Genomic DNA, 15,273 nt, shown 5'->3' with positions numbered 1-15,273 from the left:
GTGAACATCCGTGCTGGACCACCTCAAGCATCGCCTTGTGCTGAGATGAGCCGTGCCCCGGGTACCACTCGCCTCCAACGGTGCTTTTCCTGTTGACTTGCTCAGGGCATCGTTTTCTGAGGTGCTGTAGCTGCTCTCTCTCTTCATTGCAGTGCAGTTTCTTTCTGAGGGCGGTTTCCTTTGCTCAAGTGATTATTCCAGGATCTTGAGCTTTCAGGAAAAGAACAGCATTCCTGGCCCTCGTGGCTGCAGAGCTAGGTTTCAAAATGTGATCTCCTAAAGGATGTGAAGTGTGGAGTCCACTTCTGAGTAAGTGGAAGGGAAATGAAGAGCCATACGCTGATTATCCTGACTTCCTGTAATCTGTAAGCCAATTTGAAGACATTTCAAAGCCTGCATTAGTTCTGTTTGCCAGGCCTAATAACGACAGGTTAATGTTTGTATGTCAAATGGCTGCTTCTTCACAACTGCTTCAAGCTGGCGTCTTGCACTGATGCTGCTCCACGCTCAGGGGCAGCGCTGATGGCAATACTCGCTTTGTCACTGCAGAGTTGGGCATTACGCTGGGGAAAAGGACATCCGAGTCCCGAACCCCAGCCCCCAGCCTGCCCTTCATGGTGCCCACAGGAGGTTCTGCTGCCACCCATGGCCCTCAGTGCAGGAGAGAGGTGAGGGTCTGTGAGATGCTTTGAGACAACCCCGCCGCCCGCAGTCCCGATCCAGCTCTGGGGCAACAGCACAAGAGGGACACGGAGCTGTTGGAGCGAGTCCAGAGGAGGATGAGGGGAGACTGAGCTGAGCTCTTAGGCAGAAGCTCTTCCCTGGGAGGGTGCTGAGGCGCTGGCACAGGGTGCCCAGAGAAGCTGTGGCTGCCCCATCCCTGGCAGTGCTCAAGGCCAGGTTGGACACAGGGGCTTGGAGCAAGCTGCTCCAGTGGAAGGGGTCCTGCCTGTGGCAGGGGTTGGAGCTGGAGCAGCTTTAAGGTCTCTTCAACCCCAACCAGGCTGGGGTTCCATGGTCCTCAAGCTCAGTGGTTTTGTGCCTTCAGCACAGCCAGGATTCCTGTCTGGGCATTCCTCCTGGTTTTTTAATCTTCTTTCTCTCTGGCCAATGTAAAAATAGTTCTGGCCTCCTTGCACCTGGCTTCATTGATTCCTTTTCATCCTTGTGGTTTTACCACAGCCCATCTCTGCACATCTCACCCTGGGCCCTGCTGTTCCATCCACCGAGTCCTGGGTGTGCAGCAAGCTCATGGGCACAACCTCCCCATCACCTGCTGAGAGCTGCTTCCTCCTCTTCCTTCTGATTCCCTCGATGGGAATCCACATGGCTTTGCTGAGGAGCCCACAGACCTCCTGGCAGCAGCAGGGCTGCATCAGTTGTGACTGCTGCCATGTGTGCTGACTCACACTGCCTCCGCTTGCTCTGCCTCCCTCGTTTCCCATTCCACCTCTTCCCTCTCCTGTGCTTTTGAATGCCAAGACTCTGGGGTACAGACTTTATTCTGCCTTTGCACAGGGTTGTGGTGGTTGCAGGCACTGGATGACCAAGCTCGGGGTTTCCCACTTTTCATTGTTCTTTGTTATGCCTGGGTTGCTGGAAGGGTGAATTCTGTGTGCGTCTCACCTCTGTATCCTTCCTGCAAGCTGGAATCAGAGCACAGCCCCGGGATCAGATGGGAGTGCAGGAGCTGGGGGCAGAAAAAGGGAAGAGTCAGAAATGTGCTGTTTAAAACCAGGAAGCTGTTAAAGACCGCATGAATCGAGACAGCCCTGAGCAGAGATCTCTGTATCCCTCCCTTTGGAAAGCTTTGCTGTGGGTAGAAATGTCGCACTTCCATGTGCCCATGCTGTTTGCCAAGTGAATTTTCTCAGTTCCATTTAAATTCTCCCATGTCCTGCCAGGTTCCATGAGCCAAATAAGAAATGGGGAGTTCTCTGCTGTCTACAAGGTATCCTCAGGTTTCCAGTCTGCGCATTGCAGTGGGGAATGGTCCTGTTCTGCCCTAGGCTCCTGCCAGCCTTGGGAGTGATGCGATGGTGACTGGTATGTCCACAGAGTAGTTGTACGCTTCTGGTTTTGTCCCCTCTTTATTTTTCAATGCATTCCCCAGGTTGCCTTTTCCTCCTGTTTTCCGTGTGTTTTGCCTGTTTTGCCCCTTGGGATTTGTTTTAAAATCAGGGCTTTGCTGAGTTTTCCACCTTAGTGCGTTACAGGGTTGCAGCAGCAGAGGCAGGAAATAGGGGGGCTGTAAAATGCTTGCTAAATTATGGGGCAGTGTTGTAAAGCCTGAGATAATACATTAATATGGACATGTGGTCCATGCGATTTCCTCCTCTCCTTTTAGCTCCTCTAAAGAACCATCAGTTTAATCACAGAACCCCAGCCTGGTTTGGGTTGAAGGGACCTCAAAGCTCCTCCAGCCCCAAGCCCTGCCACGGGCAGGGACCCCTTCCACTGGAGCAGCTTGCTCCAAGCCCCTGTGTCCAACCTGGCCTTGAGCACTGCCAGGGATGGGGCAGCCACAGCTTCTCTGGGCACCCTGTGCCAGCGCCTCAGCACCCTCACAGGGAAGAGCTTCTGCCTGAGGGCTCATCTCAGTCTCCCCTCGGGCAGGTTCAAGCCATTCCCCTTGGCCTGTCCCTACAGGCCCTTGTCCCAAGCCCCTCTCCAGGTTTCCTGCAGCCCCTTTAGGCACTGGAGCTGCTCTCAGGTCTCCCTGGAGTCTTAATATTCGTATCACTTGTGTCTGCAGGTGCTTTGTGAGCTGGGTGCATGCACGGGGTAGAGCTTTGTTTCTGAGGAAGTGAGAAAGCCCCATGGCCTCGGGGCTGTGCAGAGCGAGGCGCAGAGGAAGCGCTGCAGGGCTGGTGGAGCTGGGTGGGGATGGAGCCGTGCGTGTTGGTGTCTCTGTGCTGGCTGTTGGCGCCCTGAGATGCTGAAGTTGATGGTGATGCAGCTCTTGCGCTGGGTCAGGGTTTGCTCCGGGCTTGGCTTTGCTGTACAATGGGAAACGTGGTGGCAGCCACCGTGGAGCTTGTGTAGTGCTTGGGGACAAGCACATTGGTTAAAGGTGCCCCCCGCCCTTGGTGATGCTGCGAGGGCTGGAGCAGCTCTGCTCTGGAGGCAGGCTGAGAGAGCTGGGCTTGTTGAATTAAACATTTTTCATTCACTTTTTCCATGCATTCACTTCACTTGGATTATGCCTGTTGTAATTCTGGGAGAAAAGAATCACAGAAAAACACTGGCACAGAGCCCCAGCCTGGGTTGGAAGGGACCTTAAAGCTCCTCCAGCTCCAAGCCCTGCCACGGGCAGGGACCCCTTCCACTGGAGCAGCTTGCTCCAAGCCCCTGTGTCCAACCTGGCCTTGAGCACTGCCAGGGATGGGGCAGCCACAGCTTCTCTGGGCACCCTGTGCCAGCGCCTCAGCACCCTCACAGGGGAAGAATCACATTGGTTAATGTCAATTAATCATATTCTTATAATAAAAATACCAGCCTGTTTGTATGATGTACAGATGCAGAGCTCTAGAACACAGGGGGCTACTGTTTTTCAGGCAAGGAAAGCTAAAATAGAAATGTCCTTTCCTGTCCTTTCCCACATGGATGTTCTCAGCTGTCATTGTGAGCCTTTGTTTGGAAAGCAAATACAAGGAATTTTACAAGCTTTGCAGATGGATACAGAAAGGTGAGAAATGAATCTGGTTTCTAAAGGTTTCCCCCCTCTTGGGTGTTGGTAACTGAACCTTTCCTTCGAACTCTCTCTGGTGGTTTCTGTCTAGGGGGGATTTGTGCTCGAGCTGGCAGAGGGCAGCACCACAAGCAGGGCACTGAGGATCAGGACCTTTCCTTGGGGTTTTCCTTGTGCCCCTGCTTGGCCAAAGCCGAGCCTTGCGTTGGTGTTCGTGGGCATGTTTCTGTTGAAGTAGTTTCACTGAATTTCCTGTTCAAATGTCAGCCAGCTTGCTTGGTGAAGAGTCACTGCTCTAATAGAGAGGCTGTTGTTTCCTTCTGGGTTGTCCAAGGGGAGCCTCGTGACCCAGCCTGGATGGGGCTTGCGACCCTATTCCTTGTGCTGGCAACAGTCTCAGGGCAGATGCAGAAGGGCAGAGAGAGCAGCACGTGTTTTGGGGCACAGGCTGGTACGTGGGGCTTGAACCGGTGGTGAGTGATGCTTCCCCAGAGGTAAGGAGGAGGTGAGTGGTGCTTACCTGGAGGTAAGGAGGAGGTGAGTGATGCTTTCCTGGGGGTAAGGAGGAGGTGAGTGTGCTTCCCCAGGCTGGCACACCGCTCTCCTGTTCTCTCCCTTTAAAATCAGGTTCGGTTTTGCCCCCTGATGTGTTTCCCACAGGTTTTGATTTTAATCCTGGTGCTTTGAGCGGGGGGCTGCTCCCCCTGTCTAACCTGATAAATCCAACCTGAACTTCCCCTGTTTCAGTTTGAACCCATCACCCCTTGTCCTATCACTACAGCCCCTGATGAAGAGTCCCTCCCCAGCATCCTTGTAGTTCCCTTCAGACACTGGAAGCTGCTCTGAGGTCTGCACTCAGCTGCCATGTGTGTGCCACAGAACCTTTGACTGCCTGTGTTTTCCTGCAGGCACAGGCTGATTTTGTTGCTGGACTGGCAGCCTCTCTTGGTGCCTGGATATTGGCTTTCCCCGTGGAGGAATCTAAGACTCTAATTACTTTAGTGTAATAGTTTTTCCTCCGCTGTGATAATGACTGTGGTGGGTGCCATCTGCTGCTGTGACAGCAGCGGGCAGCGCGAGGCTCCTGGATGCCAGGAGGTGTGTGCTTCAACCAGGCTCTTCAGGAAAACTAAGACTCTGAAAGCTCATTTTCAGGGCTTAAAGCTTTATCTCCAGCCATGCTGGGACACGGGGCACTAGGGTACAAAGAGCAAAAGGTATCCTTACTCTGCCGGTCTGTTTGCAGGGGCATGGCCATGTCTGGCCCCGCTGGGCAGCAGGCATGGATGGGGATGGATGGAGAAGCCTGTGTTTCCTTGGTGGCAGGCAGGAGACAGGACACAGCTCTGTGAGCAGCTGCTTTGCTTACAAACCTCTTCTGGCTTCCCTTTAGAGAAGCTGTGGCTGCCCCATCCCTGGCAGTGCTCAAGGCCAGGTTGGACACAGGGGCTTGGAGCAAGCTGCTCCAGTGGAAGGGGTCCCTGCCCGTGGCAGGGGGTTCGAACTGAATGAGCTTTAAGGTTCCTTCCAACCCGAACCAGGCTGGCGTTCTCTGGCGTGTAACACAGATAAAAGCAATTCAGCAGTGGATGTAATGGTATTCTGATAGTTTTTACTGGCGATTTCGCAGTAGCTCCTCGTGCATCCCAGAAACGTAAATGAGAGCAAAACCAGGCTCCAGATTTTCCCAGCCTTTGGCTCTGGCTGAGGTGTGATTTATGGAGAGGGCTTCCCTGCATTTCCAGGGGGATGCCGTTCTTCTTCCACAGGCGAGATGCCTGCCCCGGAGGTCACAGCAGCCGCCTTGCTCTCATCTCAACAGCGCCAGAGGCTGTGTTTCCTCTGAGCTCCATGGATGAGCTGCTCCAATGTAAAGAGACTGAAGCAGCTGCTAAAGCTGTGGCCTGCCCGGGAGCATTTCTTGCTCCATTAAGGAATTAGAGGCTGTGCTTGGACAAGAGCAGCACAAAGCTCTGTTTCTTCCCATAGCTTATTACCAGGCACAAATAACTTAACCCCTCGTTTCCCTCTCTGAAGTCATGCACCCGGGTCGTTACCTGCATCACATGTTGCTGAATTAATGAGCAGTCCACACTGTGCTATGTAATTGTCAGGCTAAAGTAAGCACAAGATCTTAGTTACTGGTTATTTTATTTATTATATATATAATTTTTTTCACCTTCTTTTTTTTTTTTCCTGCAGGAAAAAACAAAAGTGGTTGAACCCTTGGACTATGAGAACGTGATCCTTCAGCGCAAGGTTCAGATCTACAGCGATCCCCTCCGGGACCTGCTGATATTCCCCATCGAGGATGTATCTGTGAGTTGGTGCTAGCTGTTTCTCGTGCTTGAGGCTCACCTGCCTCCAGTCCTGCTTTGTTTGGAAGGTTTCCGCTCTTAGCCACATGTTCGCGTTGGCTGTGTTTCTGATACATAAAGCCAAGATGACCCACTGGGACCACAGTATTGATTTAAAGCAAGTATCAAGCCCTGAAGACCCACTTTGCACTGAAAACGTGTTCTCCTTTTCCCTGCAGATCTCAGTCATCAGTCGGCAGAGAAGGACTGTCCAGTCGACAGTGCCAGAAGATGCTCTAAAGAAAGCTCAGAGTCTCTTTGTCAAAGAGGTAGGGACAAGAGTCCACGCAGCGCCTTCCTTCAGGCAAGAGGAGCAGCCTTGGTCAGGCCTGTTCCACTTGTGCTTCCGTCACCCAGCAGTCTGTAGCCTTTCAGCTTTGTGCATGGTTTTGTTTTGCTTGCTGTAGCTTTCAAAGAGCTGCATTGTTTTCCTTTCAGTGCATTAAAACCTACAGCTCAGACTGGCACGTGGTGAACTACAAGTATGAGGAATACTCAGGAGACTTTCGGATGTTGCCATGGTAAGTGTTGCGCTTCCCTTGGAATACTAATGCATGGTCACAGGGCTGGGGTTTGATGAGGCTTAATAGGACCCTTTCTGATGCCTGTCTCACAAGCAGCCTTCCCTCCAGGGGTATGTCACTGGGAAAGTTAGAGGGCCCTAGGTTCATGTTATCACAGTGTCATTCAGCTCTGCCAGGGAGATGCTGACAATATTGTCAGCATGGGTCATAAAATCCCATGGTTTGGGTTGGAAGGGACCTTAAAACTCATCCAGTTCCAGTTCTTACTTCGTTGCTTCGCATCCTGTCCACCAGTGTCTTGTCTGGGGTGAGGATGCCCCACGACTGGCATTGTGGCAGGATAAATACTGTTGGCAGTGTCTGCTCATCCCACACCGGGAGCCTCATTGTCCCCCTGGGCTGATGTTCTGTGTGTGCTGGACATGGTGTTCTTGTGCCGAGCAGATCTTTGTGCCCCCTGCCATAGGGAAGGTGTTGGACAACTCCCATTGGGGATGCAGTATTGCTTTTAATGCTGCAGTGATGGGGAGTCGTGTGCTCCAATGGAAGATAAAGTGGCCTGCTGCATCTCTGTGCTGCATAAATGCAAGTCAGCAAAATCCATGCAGAATCAGCTAACAAGGAGCAAGCTTATTACATATTTCTTGTGCTTAATTTCCGTGAAATGCACTCAGAAATCACCTTTCTCCAGCTGTATGGGGATGTGCCTTCTGCAGGAGGACAGTTCTGATGGGCTCTCTAGTCTGCAGTTTGGCTCTTCCTTCTGGATCCAGCATCGGCTGCTGGCTTGCAGGACCCTCGTGTCCCAGTCATTATAAATAACAATGTGTTGTGTTTTCAGCAAATCCTTTAGGCCAGACAAGATTCCAAGCCATGTGTTTGAAATCGATGAAGACTTTGAAAAGGATGAGGTAAGGAGGTACTTGCTTTGTTTTTGACATGTTCCTCTGTAAGTTCCGTTAAAAAGCAGATTTCACAAGGCAGAGTCAGAATTCAGCTCCCAGCAATGGTTTTCTGATGAGAGGTTTTGTGCTGTAAAGATGTAACCAAAACTGAGACAGTGACATATTTCAGAGTATGTTTCGGGGTAATCTCTTGGAGCTGAGGGCCTCCTATATCTGCAAGATTAGCCATAATATAATGGTTTTTACTTGAAACAGTGCAGCAGAAGCCAAGCAATGACTAAATAAAATTCTTCATGTCCAGAATGAAAAGTGGGTAATTTGGTTTCCAACAACACTGTGATATCGGGCTCCTCCTCTAGCCCTTAACCTGCACTTCCCAACCAGTCACCCCGACCCCAGGTACTCGCAGTGTGTCAGTCCTGTTCTCTGTGTGCTATGCCAGTGTTCCGAGGGGTTTGCTCCCTCTGGGAGTTGGCTGTGTGCACTCAGCTGGTCTCAGGCAAGATTTGCAAGCCTGGAGCAATTCCCTGAGGTAGGCTGGGGGCTCTGGCAATCGGGACATCCCCATCCCGGTGCTCATTTTGGAGGATGCTGTGTTTCCATCTGCAGATCGTGTTTGCTGCAAAAGGGAGAGGGAGCATTTTTGTGCCCCAAGTACCACGTGAAGCCTACTTCACACCCATGGCATTAGGAAGTTGTAGTTTACAGTGGGAAGAGCTTAGCTCAGCTGTTTAGAACCCACATGGCACTGAGCTGCTGCTGAGGACAGAGGAAAAGGGAAGTTTCTTTCTTGTGGAGCTGGAGATTTGAAGGCGCTGTTGGCTGCTTGTTCTCTCAGTTGCTGCGTATGTCTCAGTACCCCTCGGGTCTGGACTGGGATGGCTTCTTTGTAAATGGAAATGTTTTCTCTTTGCCTATGTTGTTGGGTTGCATTACATTGTTAACTTCAGGTGGTACCTCTTTAATAATACCTAATATGGGCTGGAGACAGAGTTGTGCAGTATGGTAATAGCATAGAATGATAGACCTATTTGGGTTGGAAAAGACCTTAATGCTTATCCAGTTCCAAGTCCAGTCCAAACTGGCCTTGAACACTGCCAGGGATGGGGCATGAATGAGTCTGAAAAAGCAAAAGGACACAAATGTGCTATCAAAATTGGGTGGAAACCTTTTTTCTTCTGGTCAGTGTTCACAAAGTGAAGTTACTGAGGTTGGTTGGGAAGGAGTATTCCAAGTGCTTTGGCAGCTATTTTGTCATTTATATGTTTTGGCATGGTCATATCTGAAGGATTCTGTTACTGTTTCCTGACATTTGCATTAGAATTATGTAATGGAAATTTGAGTAAAAGCAATCTCATGATGGGAAAAAGTGAACCAATATAAAGGAGGAACCACGGGTTGTTTTACCCAGGGAAATAAAGCATCAGAAAGTTTACTTTGTCATTGGAAGTTTGACAAGAAAAGAGTGAAAACCTGCCATTTGGGATGCAGGAGACAATACAAACCATTCCCTTCACAGCCCATGGGCAGACAGCCCAGGTCCACCTCTGCTGCTGAGTCACTGCAAGTCCCAGGGCAAGTTTTCTTCATCAGGCTGAGATCTCATTGCCTTCCCTCCCCAGTGGGGGTCACAGCTGGGTATGGATGGAGAGTGTGTTCCCTGGCTGGGAGCACGGGCCAGGAGCAGAGGTGCACATCCCTGCTCACACACCAGGCACAGCCTGGCTGCTCACTTGAAACTTTCTGGTTCATCAAATGTGCAATTATGTTCCACCTATTGGGGCTTGGGGGTTTTCACCTAAATGTAGAATGGAGAGTTGGTTTATCCAAAGGGAAATGACACAATAGGGCTGGAGTTCTGCATTTTGCAACCTCCTGAACAGACCATTTTGGTTATCTCCTTCTTCCCCAAGCTTTTGAAACACTGTGTAAGAACAACAGTGCATTTCCTCACTGCAAACTGCTGTGCAGCTCTGTCAGTGTAGATGTAATCTGTCCTTTTTAAAGGTGACCCAAACTAGCCTGTTTTGCCTCTTTCTTGGAAAGAGATAACCCTGATTTTTTTGTGAGAACACTGTATGTGTAACTGTCTGTGTTACGCATATGTTCTGTGTGTTGTTGTATCACTGTTGTTAGAACAGTATTGCTTTCCAGGGTGGAGACAATCATTATGTCCAAGGGGAATTTTGTGTGGGAGGCAGTTCTCCTCTTTTTCATAGGATCACAGAATGGTTTGGGGTGGAAGGGACCTTAAAGCTCCTCCAGTTCCAACCCGTGCCACAGCAGGGACCCCTTCCACTGGAGCAGCTTGCTCCAAGCCCCTGTGTCCAACCTGGCCTCTTTTGCTCTCTTTCAGGATTCCTCCTCCCTGTGCTCGCAGAAGGGTGGGGTGATAAAGCAAGGCTGGCTGCACAAAGCCAATGTGAACAGCACCATCACTGTTACCATGAAGGTGAGTTTAATCCAGCATTATGTTCATCGTGAACAAGGCACGAGGTGAAGCTCAGACCGCATCAGGAATGCAGGCTTGCGTTTGGATGGGCATCAGTCCCTCTTGTAGCGTATCCCAAGGTGGACTGGAAAACCCAGTCTAGCAAGAGCCTTTCGCCCCTTCCCTCCCCAGAATATAAGACGCATGCACTTCAATTCGTGACAAGCAAGCTGAACAAAAAGGCCTGTTTCAGTAAACCAGGATTGTTTCTGAATGAGCAGCTGAGGCCCAGAAGAGGAAGGCGATCTAAATAACTGGAACAGCTGCCCTGCAGAAAAGACTCTTCTGAATTGATGGTTTTCTTGCTGGCAGGAAAGATGTATGGAGGCCAGCTTTAAATTGCAAGGCCAAGTCTTAGCTTGAAAAGCAGGAGTGATATCACTGAGGAGATGGAGCTTCACTGACCTAGAAGCAGCAGCTGCATTGTCTCCTGTTCAACACTGCGCGTAATCCAGCATGACACGGCTCACGGTTTGCAATGGAGGTTTTTAGCAGTTCCAGCTCAGGTTTTTGCTGTGGCAGTGAGCCCGTCTCTTGTTCCACCCTGCAGCTGCCTCCTGACAGCATAGAGAGAATATGAGGGAGTTATCCTCCACTGTGCAGCTGAAGGGGGGCTGCCGTGAGGCTGCTTTGTCAGGATATTGTTGAATCGAGCTTTTTGAGATTTACTGAGTTCTGCTTTCATGAGCAGTGGAGCAGGGCCATTCATAGGGCTACATTTAGTTGAGTTTTAAAATGATTACTCATGAGCCTGAAGGCCGTGCACAGAGCAGGGTTTTCTGATCCTCTGCTTTTCCAAGCAGCAAGGTTGAAGCCCTTTCTGTTCCTTTAACTTCTGGATGAGGTGTCATACATGCGGAAAGTAGTGAGTTGGGTTCGTTCTTGACTGAGCCTCTTGTGGTATTGCTGCCGTCTGTGCTCAGCACCTCAGGCCCACCCTCCAGACGTGTTCTCTGATCTACACTGGCTTCAGTTCCATTAATAAGATCCACAGAGTGTCTTGTGAAACTCAAAGTACCAACCATCAGTAGCTGTTTTCTGAGCCAGTCCTGGTCACTTGTGCATCTTACAAAACACCTCCTAAGGCACATGCAAGAAGCCTGAGGACTTTGAGCATCTTCGGCATTATCACCATGCTGAGAAGCTCCTATGCTATAGCAGAAGCACGTCTGTCTCTTGGGTGCTGGCTGTTCCATTGCTGCCACATGCTGGGTGGTTGGTACCTCACATTGTTGCTAACCATGTGCAGTGTATTTAGTGGAGAGCCAGCCAGTGAGCAAGCTGTAAATAGGGTACAGTCGCCAGCTTTTACTTCAGAGTAACCTTTATTGCCGAGAGCTTCCCTGGCTTGGCCCAGCTCTCTTACTGTCTGCTCTGCAGCATCTTGGTGTGCTGCATTACAACCGGGCATCAGTTTTCTCTTCCCTCCTCTCCCTTTTCTCCCCGTCTTCCCTAATGGACCTCCCCAGTTCTGGAGCCATCCCTCTGCAATTGCAGTGCTCACCAGCAGTGTCTGTAGCCTGATCAGAGCGGATGTTCCCCTCTGTTCCTAGGTTTCTAGTATTCATTTCAAACGAGCATCGTTTTCTGACAATTATTTCTGACAGCAGTGCTTGCAAGGGGAAAGGATCATAGGAATAGTGTTTGCTGCTTGCTTCTACATTTCCTTTTGAACAGAATTCAGAAGATGCCAAATGGTTTAGTGTGAAATCCCATACCCACAGGGGATATCAACCCTGTAATATCTAAAGAGAGATCTGTCATGGGTTTGTGTAGCATCCACTGCCAGAGTTTCTGAGACTGAGTCAGTGAAGTGCTAAATCAGTGTTTAAGCTGGCTTAATGCTTAGCATGCTTAGCTTTCCATGTATTTTTATGCTTTGTTGGACTAAAGGTTTAGGTAAATCTTATTAAACAGCTCTTGGGGCAGCTCTGTGGCTAAGTAGTCATCTAAATGATGCCAGAGGTTATCATTCAGAGCACAACGCTCCCTTCCAGTTCTGTGCGAGTGGTTTTGTTGAACACGTGCTCGTGTCAGCAGTGGTGGGATCAGGAAATTGCTAGGAGTCTCCCATCTGGGATGAAAAATGCTGTGTTTATTTGTAGATCTTCCAGATATGCAGAAGAGTGGAAAATACTCACAGTGCTGCTTGCTGCAGCTTCCTTCATGGTTCTCCTAACACACATACCCAGCAACTGTGAAATGCACCCTGCTCCTTACAGCCTGACAGCATATGGTGCTGTCATAACTGCTGCCAAAATGTTCTCCTGAATTAAAGTCCTGAATTATAGCCAGCCTTTTGCCTGACAAATGTGAAGGAAGATGCTCTGAGATAGTGAAGAGCTTGGTTTTTTCATAGAAGTCAGTATCTCACAGATAGAATCGCTTCTCCCAGGCTTACTGCTTTATGAGAATTGAACACTGAGCCAAGCCGCTTCATATGAAAATAGGTGTGTGTGTGTATGTATATGTATGTATATAAAAATATATATATATATATAAACCACAAAGCAAATTATAACAAAACCAAACAATAAAGCCCCAAGCCGTTGAATGGGTTAGTGTCCCTTGGCATTTGCGGGCTAGGAATTTCCACGTCTGTTCCAAAGTCTTCCCGAGAATTGCTTTGTAATTCTAACTAAGGTCTTTATCAAAAAGGCCCTGGCAATACCTGCTCTAGGCTGGGATGAATCTTCAAGCAGTGAGTTGATCTGAATGTATCATGCAGCATTACTTTGTGAAGATAAAGGAGGCTGGAGCCAGCTGAGAAGGGAGCTGAAAGCTCTTGGGCTTTGCTTTAGATGGACAAACTTATCATAACCACAAGGACATTAGAATTAAAGAAGATGATGAAGTCCCTATGAAAACAAGTTGTACTCAAAGGGGTGAATCACAACACTGGCATCTTCAGTGTTTCTTGTTACAGTATTTTCTCAGTAACAGGAGGGCACATACCGTGGCTGCAGTTTATGATGTACAACGGAGTGAATACTTGCATGATCAAGACTTTGTTCTTTTGCAGGTATTCAAGAGGAGGTATTTTTACTTGTCACAACTCACAGATGGTTCCTATATTCTTAATTCCTACAAAGATGAAAAGATTTCCAAGGAATCCAAAGGCTGTATTTTCTTGGATGCTTGCAATGATGTCGTTCAGGTGGGTGTGCTTCCTGCATAGCTGGACACGGGCTGATGCACTGCTAGCTCTGAGACAGACATCTCTCCAAGGTCTGTGCCATTGAGGGGTGAAGATATGGATTTACAAACTAACCCAGAGCTGGGTTGCTCTGTCAGCTAATCCTATTACAGTGCAGGCAAGGCATTCCATGAGGGTGCCATCCTTCCGGCCAAGAAGACAGCAAGTGCAGAACTGCTGTCGGAGTAAAATAGAAGCATTTCATCGCTACCTCATCTGCTGTCTCCCTGGTCTGTCCATCTCCTTTACCTGGTTATCGTAGCTCAGGTGCCTTCCAAAACGTCAGAGGGTTGAGGCCAGTAATTGGTGTGACTTAGTCTTGAGCACCTTCCTCCTCTATTTGCTGCTTACATGAGCTTCTTGTTTCTTAAGTTATATCCCAATAAGTCCATGGAAACACACAACCCCTTGGGACTTTCAGCCTGCAATGGTCTTATAAAGTTTTAGGAGCAGGTGTTCGTACAGGGCTTAACCCTGGGTTTGTTTTGTTATGCTGAGAGTGAAGTGCAGCAGTGGATTGCTGCTGTGCCTTCTGCTGCTGCCTCTGCAGAAGCTCCAAGTGCCAAGTGCCATGGAGCCAGTACAGGGCAGCTTAAGTTACTCACTTCAGCATGGGTGAATTGGAGCTGTGTGCTTCCTGAACACAGGATCTGTGTCTTTCTGAACACAGGAAAAGCAGCAGTGCACACACCTCAGTGATGTACAGGGTGCCCATCAGGTTTGCCTTGGTTTCCAGTTGGAAAATGCTGTTTAAAGGCCAGCAGAGCTCAGAGAAATTGTATTGAACTGCTTGCTTTCAATTAGGTGCCTCTAAGTGTTCTGGAGTGCACCATTACTTACTGGGTCAGATAAATCCAGTTCCTTGCTTCTCTGGGTAAACATTAGAGGTCTGACAACAGAAGAAGGAGCTTGCTTGGGCTCGTTAGTGCAGTGTCTGTGGTTCAGTCTGGCTCTCTTCCACTTTCAGAGTAGCTGTCAAGCATGGAGCTGCCAATGGCTTGATCGCAGCCATGAAGCCCTTTGTGATTGCTGCAGAAGAGGCTGCACGGTGTCAGCGAGGGTGCTTCATGGTCCTTCAGTTCAGGATGCATCCACAGAGAGTTGCTGATCAAAATGTAACACAGCTCTTTCTCGTTCTTCTTTCTTTGTTCAGTGTCCCAAGATGCGCCGTTACGCGTTTGAACTGAAGACAATAGACAAGTACAGCCACTATCTGGCAGCTGAAACTGAGCAGGAGATGGAAGAATGGCTGGTGACTCTGAGGAAGATCATCCAGAGCAATGCGGAGAGTTTGGTGCAAGAGAAGAAAGACACTGTGGAATCTGTGCAAGGTCAGTTTATAAATAAGCCCCTACGTTCACCCCTCTGCAGGAGGATGTGAGCAGTGTGCTTGGAGAAGTGTGTGTTTGTCTTCCTGTATTAATAGCAAGAATTGTGGCTGACACATGGTATCATGCGAAAGGGCTTAGTATAATGGAGACGATAGTCTGAGGGATGAAAGTGGTGGGAGACGTGACCCTCCTTCTGGATGGGAAATCCATGGCAAATTTTCAGGACTCCTGGAAAATTGGCTCTGTGCTGGAGTTCTGCTTTGGAAAGACCTAGCAGGCTGTAATAACACACTCTAGTACTGGTAATGTATGGAAAAATCTTACTTCTCAGGAGTGGAAAAGTCCTCATGAAGTGTTTCTGGGCTATTCTAAGCAAATACTGCAGGATCCTTTCTGGCAGAGCAGTGCTCCTGCAGTTGTTTTGAACATCTGTTCTTTGTGTCCTTGCAGATGATGAATCGGGCACGCAGGGAAAATCGGAGAACATCCTGGAGAGCCTGGAGAGGAGCATGCATCCGGAGCTGATGAAGGTATTGTGTGTGCAGAGGATGCTCTCCCAGCCCATAGATAGTTGTCTCCTCCATGTCTATAAGAGAGGTTTTCCATTTCTGTGTCTGCAGCTCCAGGGGAGCCATGCAGGCTCCAAGTGCTGATGGGGTCCCTGTTCTCTCATCTGCCTGTCTCATGGCTGGAGCTCTATGATTTGAGGCTGCATTCTCCTTGCCTCCAAGTGTAGGGCATTTAAGGAAGAACCGGAGTTAGAGCAAATGAAGGGCTG

General features: G+C 49.3%; 1 protein-coding gene across 2 annotated transcripts in view; it reads left to right on the top strand.

Annotated features, from left to right (window-relative positions):
• Nucleotides 1–15,273, top strand: part of DOCK11 (dedicator of cytokinesis 11) — a 70,579-nt gene that overhangs the window by 8,456 nt on the left and 46,850 nt on the right. For both annotated transcript variants that reach the window (XM_065689809.1, XM_065689808.1), the window contains exons 2-9: nt 5,894–6,010; nt 6,228–6,317; nt 6,487–6,569; nt 7,414–7,483; nt 9,834–9,929; nt 12,991–13,125; nt 14,318–14,495; nt 14,946–15,025. In XM_065689809.1, the coding sequence (XP_065545881.1) occupies nt 5,894–6,010; nt 6,228–6,317; nt 6,487–6,569; nt 7,414–7,483; nt 9,834–9,929; nt 12,991–13,125; nt 14,318–14,495; nt 14,946–15,025 (849 nt within the window). The remainder of the gene's footprint in view (nt 1–5,893; nt 6,011–6,227; nt 6,318–6,486; nt 6,570–7,413; nt 7,484–9,833; nt 9,930–12,990; nt 13,126–14,317; nt 14,496–14,945; nt 15,026–15,273) is intronic.

The sequence above is a fragment of the Lathamus discolor genome, chromosome 9 (assembly GCF_037157495.1).
Source record: "Lathamus discolor isolate bLatDis1 chromosome 9, bLatDis1.hap1, whole genome shotgun sequence".
Lineage (NCBI taxonomy): Eukaryota > Metazoa > Chordata > Aves > Psittaciformes > Psittacidae > Lathamus > Lathamus discolor.
The sequence above is the reverse complement of the archived record's forward strand: the minus strand, read 5'-3'. Positions and strand labels throughout refer to the sequence as shown.